Source organism: Beta vulgaris, chromosome 6 (genome assembly GCF_026745355.1).
Source record: "Beta vulgaris subsp. vulgaris cultivar EL10 chromosome 6, EL10.2, whole genome shotgun sequence".
Lineage (NCBI taxonomy): Eukaryota > Viridiplantae > Streptophyta > Magnoliopsida > Caryophyllales > Amaranthaceae > Beta > Beta vulgaris.
In genome coordinates this window covers 20,388,008-20,403,528 of record NC_079207.1, presented here as the reverse complement: position 1 = coordinate 20,403,528, position 15,521 = coordinate 20,388,008, and the positions used below count along the sequence as shown (strand labels likewise).

The 15,521-nt window shown below is 34.9% G+C and overlaps 2 protein-coding genes across 3 annotated transcripts; both read right to left on the bottom strand.

Annotated features, from left to right (window-relative positions):
* Positions 1–2,047: 2,047 nt before the first annotated feature.
* On the bottom strand, positions 2,048–3,071 carry LOC125498833 (low affinity inorganic phosphate transporter 2-like). The gene is given in 2 exon segments (XM_048647125.2): positions 2,048–2,458; positions 2,460–3,071. Coding segments are annotated over 2 exon segments (1,023 nt in total).
* Positions 3,072–9,322: 6,251 nt separating this feature from the next.
* LOC104896123 (hypothetical protein) lies at positions 9,323–11,455 on the bottom strand. Of its 2 annotated transcripts, none has more exons than XM_057395642.1 (3): positions 10,940–11,455; positions 10,103–10,230; positions 9,323–9,779 (listed from the first exon to the last, which is right to left on the bottom strand). In XM_057395642.1, exons 1-3 carry the CDS (start codon positions 11,271–11,273, stop codon positions 9,474–9,476), a joined length of 768 nt encoding a protein of 255 aa, XP_057251625.1. In that variant the 5' UTR covers positions 11,274–11,455; the 3' UTR covers positions 9,323–9,473. The 2 variants fall into 2 exon arrangements, with proteins under 2 accessions (XP_057251625.1, XP_010681127.2); XM_010682825.4 differs by having other exon boundaries at positions 10,103–10,191; positions 10,940–11,451.
* Positions 11,456–15,521: the final 4,066 nt, after the last annotated feature.

Genomic DNA, 15,521 nt, shown 5'->3' with positions numbered 1-15,521 from the left:
ACTTTATTGAAATTAGGGATTACTTTTTGTAATACTAAGGGGTTAATTTTACTAAAAGTATGGTGTTACGTTTTGTAATTATAAGGGGTTACTTCTACGGTTAATAGAGGTTTCTTTTTGTAATTATAAGGTGTTACTTTTGTAATTATAAGAGGTTACTTTTGTAATTATAAGGGGTTCTTTTTACTAAAACTATGGGTTACTTTTTAAATTTAGTATAGGGTTACTTTGTCCTTATGCAAGGGTTACTTTTATTGAAATTATGGGTTACTTTTTCAAATGCTAATAGTTGTTTTTTTTTCTTATGTTGAGGGGTTATTTTTTAGTGAAAGTATGGGTTAATTTTTATATTATAAGGGGTACTTTATACAAACACCGAATCATTTCTCAATCTCCCTCCCCTCTCTTTGATCAAACCATGAAACTGCCACGTCCTCTTCCTCTCCATCACGACCACCACAACCACCGACTCATAGAATAACCACCATCACTCCTCTCAACTTATCCATCAAATTGCTGCAAACCCATTCAAAAAAAAAAAGAATAGAAACCATCATTATCTACGGAGGATGAGCCACAAAGCGTTGATCAACCAATCATAAACACATGCAGCAGTTTCTGAGATAAGTCTTCGAAAAACAGCGATAATCGGTCGGACAAAGTCGCAGGAAAAGTATAATCCGGTACAAGAGGAAGATGGAGAAGAAGATATAGTGGGAGAAGGTAAGTCAAAGCAGCTTGTCCAAATAAACGGTTTCAGATTGAAGGCTTAACATTCAAATAGTTCAACACTAGAAGCATGCCTTGAAGTGTGAAGATTCACTGGCAGTCTTATGTACATCCTTATCGGCTACCCTCAATTGGTGATATCCAGAACGTAAGTCAATCTTTGAGAACACACTTGCTCCATTCAATTGGTCGAATAGGTCATCTATTCTAGGCAAAGGGTACTTGTTTTTGATGGTAACATTGTTCAACTCTCTATAGTGGATACATAACCTCATGATTCCATCCTTTTTCTTCACGAACAACACAGGAGCTCCCCAAGTGATGCGCTAGGCCTAATATAACCTTTATCTAAGAGCTCTTGCAATTGCGTCTTCAACACACTCATCTCAGGAGGTGCCATTCTATAGGGTGCCTTAGATATCGGTGCAATTCCAGGAACTAAGTCTATAGTGAACTCAACATCTCTAGCAGGCGGCATACCTGAAATCTCACTCGGAAATACATCCATAAACTCGTTCACTATTGGAAATCCTTAAGTTTTAACTCAGCTTCCTTACTCACATCCTGCACGCTACAGAAGAATAGCTCACACCCTTTTCTAATCAATTTCTTTACTTGCATAGCAGAGATAACTCCAAACTTCTCAGGTTTCCCGAAACGTCTATAGGAGGTCAATTTTCCCGAAGGATTTCTCAACACTACCTTTTGAACAAGAAATATCGAGAGGTGGATTTCCCCCCCAAATCTCGACCTTTGTCAAATAAAGAAGGGTTCGGGTCGGCTGGGGTGTTACAGTACGCGACACGCCTTTCATTTAGCTTAGTTTCATTAGGTTTAGGCTCAGCTCTTAGCAAGTTCAAAATTGGGACTCAGAACAAGGCCTCTCTTTTGGAGGGCCCTCAACTTTTTGAAAGAAAAAAAATTCCCGAAAAACTGAAATCACGTACTCAACATTACTTTACACCCAAAAAACAATCAACCATACTTTCTCTCTCCTTACTTTTCTCCTAAAGCTCTGAACTTTCTATCTCTCTCTCTCCTCACTTTAATCCTAAAGCTCTAAAGAAATGAAACACAAAGGCGTGTAAAATATTTAATTTCATTGCAATCATCAGATAGTTTTAGTAGCTCGATAACATATCAAATAAATTTAAAGACAAATAAAACAACTAAACTCTTAAATCACACTCATCGATATGGCACATTGCCAAAATCCATTAATTAACACAAAAATTAAATTAAATTTCAAGAACAAAAATCAAATAATTAAAATAGTGAATCTGCTATCATTATTAGTATAAGATCATTGTAGTATCAATCAAGCTGAACCCCTATGGTTGTCATCCTCAACTTCATCGACATCCACTTCACCAACTAGTTCCTTTATAGATTTACCCATAGACTCGGGTACAAATAATGTGCAAACCATACCAAGGAAGTTGATGACGTTAAGCACAAAAAGGGAGTTCTTCTTCCCAATACCAGCTGGATAACCGTGATCTCTCTTGGCCGGATCCGAATCTTGTGACGCGTAAACAAATCCGAAGGCTCCAATGATGGCCCCAGCTTTTCCAATTGCTGCAGATATACCATTACAAGTGGACCTTAACCTAGCCGGGAAGACCTCAGCAGGCACCACGAAAGTAGTGGCATTAGGACCAAAGTTGGCAAAGAAGAAGGTGAGCCCATACATGATGATGAACCCAATACGATTCCCCTTTTGCTGCCAAATGATGGTAAGGGAAGGCAATGGCAAGCATGAAAACAGTCATGAAAAAGAATCCCATCATTTGGATCCACCATCGTCCAATTACGTCTATGAAAGCGACAGTAAACCAATATCCAGAGATGGTTCCACAAAGAGCAGTTAGAGTTTGAGCTCTCGCTATCATATAGACCTCCCTAATAGCATTCATATCAGCTGCAGGTGGAATCCATCCAATAGAGGTGAAAAGGTCCTTCTGGAAAAGGTTTTGACTGTAGAACACAATGTCAAGTAAAAACCAGGTCCTGGTTGTTCCTAAGAGGCGAATGTCGTACTGGCGAGCAAATTGGGCAGTGAACAACCCGAATGATTGGTTAGAACTTTTTCCAATTTTTTTAACCTTCTCCTCTTCGGCATCAATTTGAACCTTCAAAACCTTCGACATGTCAGCAGCAGCCTGCTTGGCATTCTTTGCAACCAAGACAGTGTACCTAGCAGTCTCAGGCATCTGCATACGCCAATAGTATGTCACAGCAGCAGGGAAGGCTCCAAACATCAACACAATACGCCACATGTAGTCTGACTCCGGTGGGAGGGAGGCCACAGGGTCGACTTTGAAAGGGGGAGGCTTAAGCATTGATGTCAAAATACAAGGGAAGAGACATTTGATGTCATTTCATTAGCTGTGTAATAGCTCACGTAACATGAATAATTTTAAAAAAAACATCAAACCAAATGTCATTGGAGAACTGGGTTCAGCTATAATTCCATGACTTGTAACAATAACATGAGCAATTAAACAATGTAACCAATGTTATTAGATGTTGCTCTAAATTTTACCGTTTTTTGAAAGGGGCGCCCAAGAAGCATCTAAAAATACCATGTACATGCAAATCATCACCCGATAAAGAAATAATAGAAGGTGGTTAATTTACGTTAGCAAATAGTTACGTTTATTTCTACACATACAATTCACCCATCTCCTTTTGCATATAATTGAGTTTGTTTTCTAAAAATTTGACACGAACAATCCCAGCTAATGTCAAATTTAGTTAGCCTTTGGGTTCAGGTCGAGGGTCACAGGGTTTTGATGTTAGGTTTGCAGGTTAAGTGGGTTTGTGGGTTCCAAGGTGGTTAGGCTGATGGGGGTGACTACACTAAGGCTAGGGCCTAGACAATTGAGGTAGAGCATATAAGTTTTTTTTTTTTTTTAAAAATGATATGCTTAACCAATTACAAATTACAGGAGTGGCATGTCAATCATTTCTCTAAAGTATATCAATTACATTTGTAACAAAGAACACCATAACATTTACGACAATGACATCAATGATCATAGAAAAGACAAGTTGACACCACATAGGGAAGAAACAAAAGTGGATATGTAATGAAGGCAAAAATAGTCTTCTTTAAACAATTAAACTGTTGTAAATATTGGATTTCTTATTGTTCTATAAGAACAAAATCATTTGACAAGAATTTGGAGTCATCCAGATTAACCACTTGTAACTGTAACCCACAATGACAGAATTGGGTTTTAAGTTCAATTGTTAACATCCAGGGCAACTGACATTCATTAGCATGTTCAAGGGACTCAAAGTGACTCAAATAAGAGGATTATGTGTTCCAATAACCGGTTCAGACCCCTGCCACTAAGTTGGTCTTGAAATCTCCAAATACATGCATTGTGTCAATTAGTTTGTTTCTGTATATACTACATATGTCGTGAACTTTGCATTAGCTTCTTTTGGTGCACAAGAGTTAAATACTCCTTGTGGTATAGTAATATAAAATATAATACTTTGCAAGACTTTAATGTACTGTTGTGGTCTCGAACTATTTAATGTACTATTGGCTTTGGAACTTTAATGCCTTAATTAGCAGTTTAGCATTACACTCTATGTTACTCTTGCTCGGGTATTAGTAATATATTTGAGCTCTTTGCCCCTGTTTTTCTCCCTTTGTTATGTTATGGACTATGTTGTCATCATGCTTGGAATTCAAAAACATCTTTTTATACAATAACCCTCACTACAATACTAATTTTCTCATTATTGTTTGCTTGTAGTTTACATAGATTCTATATTTCTTTTTTCGTAGGATAAGATGGCAGATTATGAGAAATACAGACAAATGAGGATAGCGGAAAATCGATTGAAGTTGCAAGAGATGGGAGTTAAGTCTATGTCAATTAATGAAGGGAAAAACAAGAACATGGAATAATAAGAAAAAATATCAAAAGTCGGATAACGATGATGAGTATACACTTGCTGAGATTGTGAACAACTATTGATCCACTCTAGTGAAGATAGTGATAACGATAAAAGGGAAAAGTGCATAACATTGAGGTCTCAATCTAAAAAGATGGTACTTAATTTGTGAATTATAGTTTTTAACCAACTTGGTACATTCCTGAAATTAATATGGTTTTCCATTTTACATATTTTAGAGCAAAAGATAAGTCCTGCTCAGCTTAAAGACAATGCAATCGACTCTCAAATAGGAATGGCAAGTCTAGTGAAAAGGCGTCATCCAAGCTCGAAAAATGAACATATAGAGGAGGAATCACAAGGGAAATTTACAACACGAAGTAGAAAGCAACCTCAATTAGATTTAATGAAAACTAAGCAATAACAAAGAGTGTCAATGTAATCTGATCAAAATCAAAGGTCGTCTGGTTTGGAAAATCCTCAGTTGAACATAAGTAATTCTATTGTGCAGAGTAGACCCTTGTCCCATGGCCCAAAACAAATTGAGGGTGATGTTGGTGTCCATACAAAGATGGTGCAGCAGAAATCAATGTTTGCTCCTGGTTCACTTGGTGCTTATATGAGACTTAAAGCCAGAATAAGAGAAAAAGAACTACGAGATAAGAAAGCAAATGCAGTAAGAGAAATTCAATATCAACACACCTTAGAGGGAGAATATGAGAATTATAGGAGCTCAAACGAAATTGATTCGGAACAAGGAGAAGAAGAAGTTGTAGATTGGGGAGATTTTGTGCATGCTCATAATGGCGAGATACAAGAACACCTAAAGGAAGCACTTCTCAACCAAGAGCATGAAAGAGAACAAGGAGGTAACCACTTATCTCTTATCTTTGTCAATCGATGATTTTCTTCCTTTTCTTTTGGTTCCAATAGCATTTTGTACTTCACCTATATATGTACTACATAACCATATGACGGGAAAGCAAAGCATGTTATCAAAATCTATAGTGCTGTCAATTTTTCCGATTTCATATTAATCACAAACTATCAGCAACTGAAAACTAAAGTGTACTAATTATAGAATATAACATAAAGTCATAAATAGACATGAAAAGACGGAAATAAGCTTAGGCTACTTTACCCTACATGACCGAGTAGATTTGTACAACTTGTCTAGTTGTAGATGACATGAAAGCTGCCACTTTAAGGTGTCAAATCATTTATTGATGCATTTATGATGCAAATGGTTTATATTGTAACCATCAGCCTCACTCGCTGTCTATGTCACTAAAGTTTAATATTAGCTGCAAGTTTCAGCTTAGGCATCTGATATAGGTCCAAGATTTTAGCTTTTAGCTGGCCTATTCTGTTGTGTCTTGCATTTTTGCCATTGAATGCTGCAAGTGAAAGGCATTGCCTGTAGCAAGGAGGCAAGGACCAACATACCATTTGGAAAGAAAAGTTGGAGTTGGTTTTCTTAAGCATCTTGTTTCCCTTAAACTAACTTCTCTCTGTTGCATGAAACCATTAGGCATAAGTACTGAATAGATTAGCAGTTCTATCAGCACAATGCCTTCAGGAATCAGGACTACAATTTCTGATCTAACATGCCTACTTGTTCACATTTTCCTAGTACAAGTTCAAGATCAACCCTTATATGAAGTGCGAAAAAATAGTTGACACGCTTTGGGCTTAAAAAAGAGTACCAACAAAAGCTCAAGATCAACCCTTATATGAACTGTCAGGAAATAGTTGACACACTATGGGCTGAAAAAGGAGTGAAAGCTTCATTATGGCTTGCATTGAAGGCAAGAAATAAGGCCCAATCACTCATACTTGGTGAGTACAAGGAGCAAGATGGTTTACTTTACATATATGTTGCAGAGATTAAGAAGTCCAACTATAGAAATAATATCAAGTTCAAGCTCAATAGTGGTATATTTGAGAGATTGTACATTTTCTTTGATGCTAACAAAAAGGGTTTTCTAGCTGGATGTAAGCCTTTTTTTGGTATTGATGACTATTTCTTAAAAGGACCTTTTGTGGGAAAACTTCTCGTTGCAGTTGGTAGTGATGGAAACAATCAAATGTTTCCAATAGCTTGGACTTGTGTTGAAGTGGAGGACACTGAAAGCTATAACTGGTTTTTGCAATTTTTGGATGATTATCTTGAAACAAATGATGGTTTTGGCTACAATATTATGTCTGATCAACAAAAAGGCCTCCTAAAAGATGTATCTCTTTTATGGCCCAGAGCAGATACTAGATGTTGTGCTAGACATGTGGACTGCAATTTTAGGTAGGTATTTAGTGTTGTGTGCGGTATAGAAGAGGCTTTTGGATAATTGCCAAAAGCACCACTAAAGATGAGTTTGAGAAGAATATGACATTCTCTGCTGACATTTTCAAGGAGGCAACAACTGATTTAAGGAAGAGAAACCAAAAGAACCAGAGCTTACTTCATAACCAATCCTTATCGCGACTCTATTGACAACCATATGAATGAGGTTTTCAATTCATATATTTTGTCATCCAGGCATAATCCAATAATCACAATGTTTGAGGATATTATAGAAGGGTTGATGGAGAGGCTTCACCAAAAAATGGACTTCATATCTAAGAAAGAAATTCAGATTTGCCATATATCAAAACTAAGCTGGAGAAGTCAAAGATGGATGTAAGAACTTGGCTAGCATTTTGGGATGGTCACTTTTCATAAGGGGTTAGGGAAGGGTTAACACAAACTAGGTATGTGGTGAGCATGCTTGATAAAACATGTAGCTGCAATGCTTAGCAACTCAGGGGAGTGCCTCGCAACTATGCAATAGCTGCAATAGGGAAAGTAAAGGAATTACCTTAGCACTATGTATCACACTACTTCTCAAAAGACACATATCGATCTAAATGTATACTTGTTTCCATTAGAGCCATTGAATGGACCACAAGAGTGGCTTTAATCAACCTATAACCCAATACTTGCACCTACTGTGAAAAAGCTACATAACATGGTTACTACGAAGAGAAAGCCATCTGTTGGGGAGATAGTTGGTACAAGATTATCCAAGAATGGGGTTACAATGAGGTGCAACAATTGTAGAGAGGAGGGACATAACAAGAGTAAGTGCCTACTCCTTTGAAAGAGTTTGTTCCAGCAGCACCTAAGGCACCTAAGCAAGCAAGCAACCAAGCTTAGAATACAAGTGCTACTCCACCAACCCAACAATCACATACAACAGTCCCTATACACAATACAGGTGTTGGTGTTTCTTACCCAAAATGGATTTCAACGACAATGCAATTTCTATAACTTATGTTTTTTATTCAATCACAGTTGGAAATTCTAGAAACTAATGTGGTTAAATCTTGCAGTTCAATGAAAGTCAGTCATGCCCGAGCAACACAATTAGAACAACCAATATAACTTCCGTTGGATCATTTTACTATCGAGCTACACAATTATTCTAAGGCTACTACAATCTAAGCATTTTCATTCCCTTCATTACACAATATCACATTTTCATTAGCATAATGAAAATTATGATCACTAACAATGCCACAACAATCCTACAATTCATGAACTTCTTGCTAATGTCTTCCATTTTGATCTTCTACGTCCATCTTGCTCCTAATGAAAGTCCCTATTTCATCCATTAATTCAAGAGGATAAGGTCTGTCAATCTACTCAAAGTGCCAACCGCATCTTATTTCATAATTTTCACAAATATAGAACCTCATGAAAGGATTTCTCACTATTTTAGAAACTCTTTTATTTGCTTTTTTGCCACAATCACAGAGGACCTCATTGAAATACATGTTGATTGCAGATTGGTGTTGTGATTACTTTCAATTTAAGGGTGTTGATGATTGTTGATTGAAGAAGCTGCAATGGAGTTTTGCTTCTTTTTTGTTTTTTTGGATTGTTAATATTTTTTGGGACATAAGATGAATTCCCCTGTTTCTTTTTGTTTGTTTTTATAGCTGATATTTTGGAACTGTAATTTAGGAACTGAAAGTTCCAAATATTCCAGCGATTACTTTTGAATTTAATTTACTTTTTTTTTGGTGTAGTTAACCTCAGTTGAGTTAACGATGAGATAACTAGTTGGAATGTCGTGCACAGGTAGAGGTGGGCATGGGCCGGGCCGGCACGTGGGTCGGCCCGGCCCAACACGATTTGGACCCAGCCCGGCCCGAGCCTGCTCGAGGCCTGGTCCGACCCGTTGTCCGCTACGTGGGCCGGCCCGCCTGTCACGGTCAAGAAATTTTATTTTCGGCCCGCACCGGCACGAGCCCGTGTGGGCTGGCCCGCGGGCAGAACACTCCTTTTCTTTGTTTTTTACCATAAAACTGTCAAAAATACAACATAAAACATGGGCCGGCCCGCGGGAAGCACAAGCTCGGCCGGCGGACCCGTGGGCCTAGGCCGGGCCGTGGACAAATTTTTAAAATTTCATGCCCGGCCCGGGCCGGCCCGCCATTTACTCAAGCCCGCGGGCCGAGCTCGTGAACAGCCCCGGCCAGCCCATGCCCACCTCTATGCACAGGTCCCAAACAGTGCATAAAATAGTTATAGATATTGAATAGTAATAAAAATTAATAGTTTGGATCTTTTTTATGCCCTAAACTCTAAGCTAGGCCAATATGATAGTAATTGTTTCATTGATTGGATTATGGACATTATATATTCGTCATAAATACATTAAATTACGTACGTTGACGGGACACATATTCTTACCTTTAGATGTACGAAGTATTAACAAATGGGTAAACTTATGAGATGAAACACTCCACAAGTATACAAAGAAAAAGGCACAAGTTGTCCATTACAACTAAGCTAAGAGCCAAAAGTCTTTATGACGCTTAGTTGTGATTAAATATCCTCCTACTCTTTTACTCTTCCGTCGTACAGCTAGTGCCATACAAGTTGCATGTTGTATGCAATACTCCACCACCCCGACACCACCGCCACCCACGCCTGTCGCAACCTTGTTACTTGCCCACATTAGTAGCAATCGCCATGTTGTTGACTGCTTCTTTTGACCCAACACTAGTAAAGACACTTCTTGTTTCCTTGCCTCTTCTATTATGGTGGGTCCTTTTTCTTTTCCTTCTGCCATCTTTACCTCCACTTCTACCTACAAGTTTCATTACCATCAAAATAAAACATCATGACGCTTACACAAAAAGGAGGATACACATAAAAAAAAAAAAAGGTACTTGATTCATAAAGTTGAACAAATACAAAAAATTAAAGTAGCAAGCTACTACAACTAATAATGTTGTAGCTCTAATTAACTTACACTGATTTTATTAACATTTTAGTCGTAGCTTAATCGTTGATTAGACATGTAGCTAGTTAGCTTACGAGTTTTTGTATTGTATAGAAAGATATTAGCGTTATATTGCTTAAGAATTTTAAGGGATTGCTAGTTTGCCTGGTTATGTAAAGATAACTCACCTCTGGCATCTTAGACTGGCATGTCTTCTTCATAGAGTGTAGTAGCTCATAAATCTTTGGAGACATCTTTTTCCTTGACTCTTCCTTTTCTGTAATATCGATATGGTTATTAAGGCTACTTGGAAAGCCTTGTTAAGATCACAACAAAACATCAAGGAAGAGCCACATTAGTGGAATTTTCATATCATCCATCAATTAGCACATAAGTGAGATTTTCATATTATATGCAATCAAACTCTAATATATCATTTTTTTTACCAACATTCAAAAACAAATGTATCATTTCCTACGTTTCCTTTTAAATGCAATAATTGCAGTTTACACCTTTTATGGTATTACTTTGACCACAAATTTTTATTATTACATAGAAATAAAAATTATAAAAATTACATATTATTAAAGTATGTCACGTCACGAATCTAATAAGATTACACTTGACTATGTTTTTCATTATGTACAAATCACAAATCTTAGTCAAAGTGATAAATATGAATAGTAAAAAAAGTATTTTTGTTGCATTTAAAAAGACGGAGGAAGTATTTATTTTACTAAAACATAGGAGTAGTCCTTTAATCTGAATTAGTTAATATATCGATCGTTCAAATATATTATTTGTGATTGAAGGCATTATATTTTATGTTTCTAATTAAAGCTAAGTTATCTCGTTGAAATCATCCTTAGAACTACTTCCATATTTCAATATTATATATTGATAAAACTTTATTACTAGATATGAGAAAAGACAAATATAGCCTAGTTTTTTGTAGCTTCTTAGTTATATCTCAAGAAAAAAGATGTTTCATTAAATAAATTTTTTCTTAATAGTAGTATACAAACCTATCTTGGTTGTGAGCTTAGCTACATAGAGAAGAATGATAGAGTCATGACTCTGAACGGTATGAGTGAGTGCCCATTGAAGTGCAACTTTGGCCTCAACACTTGAATCAACCACCACCATGATTTTCCTCCCTTGATCACTTGTCTTCAATTTCTCAGAATCTTCCTCAATTTTGGCATAATTGTTCCCTTCAACTTGATTATTCTGATCAGATTTTTTAACACTATAATATGGTGAATTACTACCTAATTTGTTTTGCACGGGAACCTTAACAAGTGGCCTAATTCTATTTACACAAAATGCTTGCAATTTTTTCCCCCGTGTTTTCCCCATTGCTTTTGCCTAAAATTTTAGAGTGGTGAAGAGCAAATGAGGAAAGAGAATGTGTCTTTATATATGTTGATCAATCTAATATGTAGGTTGTTAAGGATAATCATGATTCATGATGGAGAATGATAATGTGTTAAAATATGAGTCATGCTATTGTATTGCCTTTTGCTTTTTCCTCTTTCTTTATATCTTTTTCTTTTCTTTTTCATATAAGCATTTGGTTGTATGTTGTTATTATTTTGTCATGTGGGGTTAAAGTATAAGTCGATCAACGTGATTGCCATCAAATTGCAGGACCCTTTGTCTAGAAAAGAATATTTTAATTAGTTTGATCAATCTTTTCCCTAGCCCTTAATTCCAATCTATATGATTGCATTAGGGTAAAAGGGTGATCAAGATTGGCCATTGAAAAATAAAATAAAAAGATTTGTGGGTGTAAAGAATATTCGAGGGAATAGGAGATGAAGGGTGATAATATTTGAGGAATAGATGTAGGGAGAAATGAGATAAAAATAATGTTTTAATGTATTATTAATTAATGAAAATTCAATAATAAGAGGGTTGTGAATTTTTATGTTCACTGAATTACTCCATATGAAGGACTACTAATACCTGGACAAACTCTTTGAACATTGTCTACCTGCTCAACAATTCAGAAAATGGGGATAAACATCTAAAAAGCCAATTAAAGGACATAAGACACCAAGCTTAAGTTCTTCCCTAATTCTTGTATGTAAAGTTGCAAGATCAATTGTGCAAGAGGCTCATAATTTAGCAGCCTCAAAATTTCGATCTATATAGCTTTTAATTATTTTTCTATTGTAAAAAAAAAAGGTTTTACTTTTTTAAAACACTAATATGAACCTGGTGCACACTAACTTAGTGTGCATCTGATCCATCTCACGTGAGTTGTAATGATTATAACTTTCTCTTGGCCACGTTCAATCTTCCACTCTTTCTCTCTCGTCTGATAACTTCTCTTTCCTAATAGTGTATTTTGAAATGATATAGTGTATTTTGAAATAATATAGTGTATTTTAAATTAACATAGTGTATTTTGACATGATAGTGTTTTGCTGAACTTTTTGACACAAGTGTTTTTGCATGATATAGTGTATACTGACATGATATAGTGTATTTTGAAATGATATAGCTTGTTTTGACATGATAGTGTTTTGCTGTATTTTTTGGCATGATAGTGTGTTTTGACATGATATAGTGTATTTTGAAATGATATAGTGTAGTCTATTTGTATATTACACAAAATTATCATAATCGATCGTTATAGTGTTGTCATGATAGTGTATTTTGATAGGATATAGTATGTTTTAACATGATATAGTGTAAGTCTGTTCTGAACAACGAACAACTGTTTTTGTTAAAATTTTAGAGCAAGAGAATCTTATTGAAGAGAGAGAAAATCACGTATCTTGGGAAGTGAGAGTGACTACTTTGTAGCGGGGCACCTGTCTGGGCCTGGTGCATAGTATTTTTAATGTCAATCGGGTCCACTCAAAACGGATTGTTACTTTATGTGGTTGTTTGGTATACTTGGAAATTTAATTTCATTGGAAGTTCCATTTTATAGGAAGTTATCTCCCTTAAACATTCATGTAATCTCTATTCCTTTTTGGTCAATGAACTTTTGTATTTTTTTATCTTTCTTACTTGAATATTCTATTCAACATTAATTTTTTTTTTACCATGTATAGTGATTATTATATATGGAACATCTACACTTAAATTTTACAAATACCTACTAGCATTTTTTACACGTTATACGTGTGTGTCATATTAGCGTTTTTTTCTCAATTAGTTATACATCAATGTAACAAATTTTTTGATTCAAATAGACATTTGAAATTTTTTGTATGTTTTTATTAAATTAATATTTCGTTGGTTTTTTTAGTTATATGTTCATCATTATCCAAATATAGTATTGAGAGAAGCAAATATAAGGTAGAAGAAAGCTTATACTCAAATAAAGTGGAAATTTTTGTGTATATGGTTCAATCGTTGAATATTAATAAAGTGGAATAGTTTGGTTTCTATAATAGAGTTTATCGAATAATAATCAATATTTAGGTTTTAGAATATTATCAGTATAATTATTAATATGAAATTCAAGTTTTTGTTTTTTTTAGATCGTGTCAATCAAGTTATATTATACATTTAATTTTTTATTATGGTTTTTCACACATATGCAAGAAGATGAAATCATTCTTCTTAATTTAATATTTAATTGAAATTTTAAAGTTATTTTCATTGTTAACTTATACAATATATATGGCAGGTAGGAAGAACAAAGATTATTTAATATATATGACAATTTAAATTCACTAATGGTGTTTAGACTTTTTGTAAGACACCATATTCCTCCCCCTTCACTTATATAATAGAGATTAAAAGATATTAATTGTCAAATATCTATACTAATATATTAAAAGGCGTGCATAAATTAGAAACGATGCCACGTGGCGCTCTCCCTAGGGAGTTTTAGTTCATGTAATCCATGTACAATAAAAAAAAATTAAAAATTGCATAGTATAGGTTTTGATCCCGTGACCTCAAGTTCATGAACTAAAGTTTTAACCACTAGACCAAGTTGTATTTAGTGCTATCATATCAAAGTACAATATTAATAAATGAAAATTTTCTTACCCGGGGCATAGCCCGGACCTAATAACTAGTATTTATATCAAAAACTGTGTAAAAGTAACCAACTAGGAAAAATAAAAGGAGTATAATATAGTTTTATCTTAGAAAGAAATACACTATATCACAAAGAAACACACTATCACAACATACTATAACACAAATAAATACACTATAGCACACACAAACACACTTTATTGAAACTGACAATACAATCATAGTCTTCTATAATAGGTTCAATTGTACAATCAACTATATAGCAAAAACTGAAAAACAGAGTAATAACTTGAAGATAGAGAAAATGAAGCAGTTATGAGAGAGAGATTGAAAAGACAAAAAAAAAATGAAGAGGGAAAAAGACAAAATAGTAAAAGTTGTAATCATTACAACCTACATAATATCTATTGTGTGCACTCTAATTAGCGTGCACCAGATTCATATGAGTTTTTTTTCAGAGTTAGTATTTTAAGAGACCGCCTACTTTTAAATTAAAATTAGCCAATTACAAGTTCTATATTAAAAACAGATTTAGTCCAATAGTGACTAGTTTGATTTCTTTCAGTGACTAGTTTAATCCATTTGGTGATTAAGTCTACTTTTATACTTCCTTCATTTCAATTTAGATGTTACACTTTTAAAATCACAGACTCCTAGACAATTTTTGGAGAGGAAAGAGATAGAGAAAAAAAAAAAACAAATGGGTCCCATATGATAGGAGAGAGATAGAGAAAAATTATTACCCAAAATGAAAGTATAACATCTAATTTGAAACTTTTTTAAAAGTGTGACATCTAATTTGAAACGGAGGAAGTATTTAAATTAAACCGTCTCTTTTAATAATTTGTATTTCTTTTTAAGTACATAAGCCATGTGCCGACATATTCATTTCAAGAAGGAAAATGAGCTATAATTATCTTCTAAAAAAAGAAGGAAAAGAAAAACAAAAGCTACAGTAGCCTTTGAGTGCAAAACAAGCTTCCAAACAAACAAATATACAATTGCTTCCTTTTCATCTGCAGCCAACTTCAATTAGCTTGAGTTGATTTTCAATTCTAGAACTTTTGACACAACAACCTGATGACCAAAAAATAAGTTGTCTTTTTAAGAAAATAATGATTAAACATAATGTATAGCAGCGTTGGTGGGCCGTTAGTTTGGGAATAATCAACGCTAGTGTTTAGCCAAGGGCCAAGAGTCGAGCCACCACCTGTGGAGAAAGCTCAACTACCATTATTTTACATGCTATCATCTATTTCTTCCATTGATGAAAGACCCGCCCGAATATTAATTGTCACAAATTAGAATTTTGATAACAATTATTGTTATATCTTTTCACTTTTTAAGGAATAACTAGTTATTAGGCCCGGGCTATGCCCCAGGTAAGAAAAATTTTCATTTATTAATATTGTATTTTGATATGATAACACTAAATACAACTTGGTCTAGTGGTTAAAACTTTAGTACATGAACTTGAGGTCATGGGATCAACCGGAAGGGTCCATAGCTGAAATACTAAATACAACTTTTCTAATTTTTCCACTCACAATCTTCATTATTTTTGAAGGTACTTGGCCTTTTTGAAATCTCATGTTAGCA